At 46.9% G+C, this 6,442-nt stretch overlaps 1 protein-coding gene across 3 annotated transcripts in view; it reads left to right on the top strand.

Annotated features, from left to right (window-relative positions):
* The window catches only part of LOC114436576 (low affinity immunoglobulin gamma Fc region receptor II-a-like), a 5,385-nt gene extending 2,818 nt beyond the window's left edge, over positions 1 to 2,567 (top strand). For 2 of the 3 annotated variants that reach the window (XM_028406895.1, XM_028406896.1), the window contains exons 3-9: positions 131 to 166; positions 242 to 502; positions 582 to 827; positions 932 to 1,099; positions 1,208 to 1,273; positions 1,789 to 1,875; positions 1,972 to 2,567. In XM_028406895.1, coding sequence (XP_028262696.1) covers positions 131 to 166; positions 242 to 502; positions 582 to 827; positions 932 to 1,099; positions 1,208 to 1,273; positions 1,789 to 1,875; positions 1,972 to 2,084 — 977 coding nt within the window. In that variant the 3' untranslated portion in view covers positions 2,085 to 2,567. Of the gene's footprint in view, positions 1 to 130; positions 167 to 241; positions 503 to 564; positions 828 to 931; positions 1,100 to 1,207; positions 1,274 to 1,788; positions 1,876 to 1,971 lie in introns of all 3 variants that reach the window. The other variant, XM_028406897.1, reaches the window with a different exon arrangement.
* The last annotated feature ends 3,875 nt before the right edge of the window (positions 2,568 to 6,442 follow it).

Raw genomic sequence — 6,442 nt, 5'->3', positions numbered from 1 at the left:
AGCTCTGGTCCTGGTGGCTCTGGTTCTTTAGAACATTGACATAGACCACAGCTGGACTCAGCACTGAGTCCTGAGGGGAGCAGAGCGTCTGGTCTGTAGACTCTCTCAGCTCATGTGTCTGTGTTTCCAGGTGTGACCCGGCTGCTCGGCTCCACCACAAACCCAGGTCAGTGAACCTCTTCGACATGAAGGTTCTGTCTGACAGAAGACAACCTGATCTTTGTCCTCTCTGTCCTCACAGCTGGTCTGAAGGTGAGTCCCAGCAGCTCTCAGCTGTTTGAAGGAGACTCTGTGTCTCTGAGCTGTGAGGAGGACGACAGCTCTGCTGGATGGACTCTGAGGAGAAACACCACCAGAGACTCCAGGACTCCGTGTGAAGACTGGGGAGAAGCAGCTGGTTCTTCCTGTGAGATGCGCTACCTCCTCCCCTGGGACAGTGGAGTGTACTGGTGTGAGTCCAGACAGGGACAGACCAGCAGCAGCATCAACCTGACTGTCTCTGGTAAGATGAGCCTGTGGACTCAGTGCTGATGAAGCTGTGTGTGTCTGCATGAAATGCTGTAGTGTGTCTCTGTGTGGAGGTGGAGCAGTGATCCTGCAGAGTCCTGTCCTCCCTGTGATGGAGGGAGACCCCGTCACTCTGACCTGTACAACAAGGCCCCCTGCCTCCACCCTCCCAGCTGCTTTCTATAAAGATGGCTCCCTCCTCAGCACTCAGCCTGCAGGTCACATGACCATCCTCCATGTTTCCAGCTCTGATGAAGGCCTCTACAGCTGTGACATCAGCGGTCATGGAGAGTCTCCACCCAGCTGGATCTCTGTCACAGGTGAGGAGCTCCACCTTGATGTCTGCACTTATTTCATCCACATGTTCAGCTGAAGACAAAAACAGCTCAACGACCGTTCAAATCCTTTTTATGATTTATTTCAGCTTCACCCACTCCTCCTCCTCCTCCTCCTCCTTCATCAGCATCCACCAGGTCCTCCTCCTCGTCCCCTCCTCTGTCTGTGCTGCTGTCTGTCCCCTCCATGTCTGCTGTGGTGCTGCTGGTTGTCCTGGTTGTGCTGCTGAGACGATGTGTCTGCAGGAAGCCTGACGGTGAGACAGTCTCATGGTGGTTTGGCCTGGTTCCTACATATGAGGTCTGGTGGTTGAAGCTGACACTCCACCCAGTCCCTGTCTGACTGAAGACATGTCTCCCTGCAGGACTCGCAGTGTCGACTGAAGCAGAGGACGGTCCGGTTTCCTCAGCAGAACCAGACCAGACAGGAGGTACAGCAGCTTGTCATGTTTGTCTGGGGGTCCATTCAGAGTCTAGACTGTCTGTGGTTGAACAGGGGAGCAGAAACGCCAGGACCTCCATGTCTCCTCTTGCAGGATCCTCCATTCAGGATCCTGCAGGAGGAGACACGGAGGTCTGAGTCTCTGCATGCTGTAGGCTGACCTGCACCTGGTGGACCTTGCTGTTCCCTCCTGCACTGTGAGCAGTTCAAAGTAGACGAGGACTCATCAGGTCCACCTGCTGACAGGTCTGGTTTTCAAAGTCAGTCAGGAGAACTAAGAGTCCAGCAGCAGGACGCCCAGTGTCTGCAGATCATCAGACTGTCCTCTGTCCTCTCTGTCCTCTGACCTTTCTTTGTCTCTTGAACTCTCTCTGTCCTCTCGGTCCTCTGTCCTTTGACCTGTCTCTGTCCTCTGAGTCCTCTGTCTCTGTCCTCTGAGTCCTCTGAGCTGCCTTTGTCCTCTGACCTGTCCTCTGACCTGTCTCTGTCCTCTGTCTCCTGCAGACAGTGACCCAGCAGCACTTTACTCCATCAGAAGACGAACAGACGTCATTTATGGAGAAATCAGCATCAGGAGCAACACGAGGAGAGGTAACACACACACACACACACACACACACACACACAAACACACACACACACACTCTGTGACCACAACACTCTCTCTCTCTCTCTCTCTGTGTTCAGAGCTTCCAGCAGATCCAGCAGTTGTGTACTCCACCCTGAAGCCCGCTCCTTCACAGCTGTGTGAGTCCTCCGAGGAGCCACAGAAACAAAGACACACACACAGCATCAGATGAGTGTGTGTTCAGCGCTCAGTATGTTCAGTGTGTGTGTTCAGCGCTCAGTGTGTTCAGTGTGTGTGTTCAGTGTGTGTACAGTGTAACACCGTGTGCAGTCACTGCACCTGGAGGACGTCTGAACACCATCTGTATCTGTAACTGAACATGTTTCATGACAGGAACAAATTTTAAAGTCATATTTCTCTCAGAACTGTGAGTCTGAAAAATGTTTTTCTTTAAATTTTTTTCTTAGGAATTTAAACTTGATGTCACTGTAAAAAAAGTCAAATTTATTGTCTTAAAATATTTTTTAAAGTTGCTTGTAATTCCTCAAAGATTTCACAGTAAATGTCAGGGTGGGTAGAGAGAGAACAACCAGCAGCAGTGCATTCTGGGAGTTGTAGTTTGGATCACCACAGCAAAGTGTGTGTGTGTGCACAGCAGCTTCAGTTTGTCAGTCTGTGAGGAAAAACCAAATAAAGTGATCTGACTTATATCAAACATGTGGACACATTCTTCTTCTTCTTCTTCTTGCATGTTCAACCTGAAGCTTCCTGTTGGTTTTAGTTCCTCAGATGGTAAAAATACCTAGTCTGATGTAATAGTCTGAGGCGATGCCTCTCTCTGAGTCGACAGGCTGAGACCACAGCTCAGAAACTGGCGGCAGCACACACACACACAGAGGTTCAGCTGTCTTTGTGAGGACACTTCCTCTCACATTAACCCTTACATCTCAGTGATTCAGCCCGACATAAAAGGACTTTTAACCCTCAGACATTTTAAACAGTGACTAGATATAAACATGTCCTCACTTTGACGGCCTTACACACAGTGGACAGAGCAGCTGAGCCTGAGCCTGAGCCTGAGCCTGTGTCTGAGTCTGAGTCTGAGTCTGTGTCTGAGTCTGAGTCTGAGCCTGAGTCTGAGCCTGAGCCTGAGTCTGAGTCTGAGTCTGTGTCTGAGTCTGAGTCTGAGCCTGAGTCTGAGCCTGAGCCTAAGTCTGAGTCTGATATCGACGATTCTCGATATCTAACGTAAGCGAAACCGCGAACGTGCAGATATCCAGCAATCTCAGCAGACATATTCACTGCTGGCTCTGTCTCGGTGAACTTCCTCGTCTGCAGCCTTCTTAAGCACCTCTGCCTGTCTCGTAAAACCCCAAGTGTCTCCACACTTTAGAGTGGAAACTAGCAGAAGGGTCTTCGACTTGTTTTTCATTGTTTTCCTCACTTCTTCTCTGTTGCTGTTACTTAGCTTGTGTTCTTCTTCACTGGCCGCTGCTTCCGCCACTTTACCCCCATTTACTCGAAAATATGGATACTGGCAAAAAGAGATACAGATACAGAGAGCACAGCAATACAGTGCATGATCAGTTTTAAAGTGTTTACAGGAACTGCTGCTTCCTGCACTCAGCTCCAGGAAATGAGAACCTCACAGCAAAATATGTCGACAAACAGAGGCTGATCTTATCAAAGTGACATGAACAGAAACAGAAAGAAGGCCTTGTTGGTCCCTGGTCTCACCCCACACAGGGACAGAGGAGTCCTGAGGACACTTACCCCTCACAGGGACAGAGGAGTCCTGAGGACACTTACCCCTCACAGGGACAGAGGAGTCCCGAGGACACTTACCCCTCACAGGGACAGAGGAGTCCTGAGGACACTTACCCCTCACAGGGACAGAGGAGTCCTGAGGACACTTACCCCTCACAGGGACAGAGGAGTCCTGAGGACAGAGAGACTCACAGGGTTTTTTTGTGTCACAGGGTTTTTGTGTGACAGTCTGTTCACAGCCGCTCTGTGAAACCACTTCCTCACTCAGGGTGGAGGAGCAGCAGTAACTCCTCCACCTTGTTCTCGTTACAGCAGCAGCTTAAAGAGTAAACCTCAGTGAGAGGTGAACATGTCATATTATAAACAGCTTCTGTTAACCCAGAACAGGCTGCTCTCAGCCTCAGTGCTGCGTACATACAGCTGAATATTATTTATAATATATTATTTAATAGGGCTGTGTATTGGCAAGAATCTGGAGATACGATACATATCACCATACACATGTCACGATACGATACGATATACGATATATCCCGATACTGTAACAAAGACGATATATTGCGATTATGTGTGTGTGTATGTATACACACCTCTCGTATCTCGTCTTCGGTGTCGGCCATGTTCAGCGTCAACATTGAGCTGTGTAACAACGACTAGAGAATAAACAGCTACGGCGTGGAGGCTTAAGCAGAGCTGCTGAAAGAGACGGTGACTAAATCACTGAGGCAAACATTTGTTGTTCGCAGAAATGTTACATGGAAGCATTTTTTCTGGCATCTGGGTGTGTGTGTGTGTGTGTGTGTGTGTGATCCCATCAGCTGTTGACTGGGAAGAGGATGCAGTAAGTGGGAGGATTGATAAATGGACACATCAGGGCCTCCTCCTCAGTCACACTATTTAACTGCTGAGAGTAAACTTGTTAGGAGTCACTTGTGGCGTTAGTCCAGCGGCTCACTACGGTCACTCCGGGTGTGTCGGCCAGAGCACTAACTTTAGGATGAACTTCCTGAGGTATGTCCTTCTGTGCTGTCCAAAGAGAGGAGGCAGAGGCCGGATGACTGATTTATTTGGCGTCCGCATTCTCACATGGCAATTACTATAGTCAAAACACAAACTAACAGAACAATGTAGCGTAGTAGAAACTTAAATACAGCAGATTAACAACATGTATACATATACACATATACACCTACGCACAGACCACTGGCCCAAGGGCGCTGCTAGCTGCTAGCTGCTAGCTGTATGTTACTCTGCAGACACCATGCACTGGAAAAGTCAGGTCACCAGTCCTTCTCTACAAAACTTGTATTAACAGAACTCACATGGCTTCTTCAACCCCTCATCTTCTGTTTGTAGCAGGCTGTCCCCACATAACTAGCATGGTCCTCCTGCAGGAGGCTGGAACATTAACACAAACGTTGTCGGGACCCAAGCGTGTACACTTCATAAAAAGTTTTTTTTAATTATTTCTAATATTTTATGTTTATATGCTTTATGTATTTCATAACCTACGATTGGAAAAACACAAAATATGCAATATTTAAAAAAATTGAGGTGCCAAGAGGGTTACTTGGTATAAGGCCATTACAGCCTTGATAATTGATAACAATAATAGATTTTGATGCATTATTATTATTGAAGTAATAAGAGATTATTTTTAAAAATGAAAACTTTTTACCCTTAGGCTCCAAACAGGTCCCTCCCTTTCATAAAAGTGTGATAAAAATGTTACACACAGGTATGTTTTATCACTGCATCCATTGTTTAAAACACACAGAGAGAGAGAGAGACCTGCATGAGAAATATATTTTCTAACCACCAACGTCACTCGTTTGTACACAGAGTCCATACTGGAATATTGGATGAATTTTCACACACACTCATTTATTAACAGATTCATTTCTCTTTCTCTCACACAGTATATTCAGCCACTTTCTAACCTCTCTTTTACACTCTTCACAACACACTGAGACCATTTTTGTGGTGTTCAGCTATTTTATATTCTTGCATTCTGCAAGATAAGAGATCTAGGCCTTATTATTATTATTATTATAATTATTATTATAATTATTATTTATGGCATACGTTCAGGTCTATGAGGTGGAAACAGGACAGTATAACATAAATTGAAAAATTAAAAATTAAAGAAAATTACAAAAAAACATCTTGACCAAGTTTCACACATTTAGCCTTTGAACTGACGATATTTTAAGAAACGAAAACAAAAAAACCCTAAATGTACACGTTCAGGCCCAAACAAGCCCCGAGGGTTAACGACCCAAAGACACTACTACACCTTCTGTGGGACCCTTCAGGCAAAGCTAACGTGCCGACAAGCAGAACCTACTGGGTCACTGCAAATATCCTCTGTGCAGAGCAGGAACTCAGAGCATCAAGCAGCAGCTGACATGTAACTTTGAGTATATACTGTACTTCACTTCCATGGGCGTCGCAGCCGTGGGAGATGTGGGGAATGTGACACCTACACCTTTTCTAAAATCACATTTCATCCCCCACAGTTTTTGGAGATGTAACATATTTAAACAGCCCATGTGCACAGAAAGACGTCTGAGAAAGGGAATGAACGACCCCACAGAGCGGTGGAGAAGACTCCCTGTCTCTGATTGTGCACACATACAGGAGGCAACGCACATTGGTCAAGGTAGCTTGAGTGACAGACCTTACAGCCAATCACAGCGCACCCGCCAGTTAGCGGTTTAAGGACCTGGACTCTGTGACAGAGGTGTGTCAGAGGAGGACGTGGTCCAAAGTAAAGACCATACTGGACTGTCCCTCTGACCCGCTCCACACTGTGCTGACCAG

The sequence above is a fragment of the Parambassis ranga genome, chromosome 5, assembly GCF_900634625.1.
Source record: "Parambassis ranga chromosome 5, fParRan2.1, whole genome shotgun sequence".
In the NCBI taxonomy this organism is placed as follows: Eukaryota; Metazoa; Chordata; class Actinopteri; family Ambassidae; genus Parambassis; species Parambassis ranga.
This window is presented reverse-complemented; position numbering and strand designations above follow the sequence as displayed.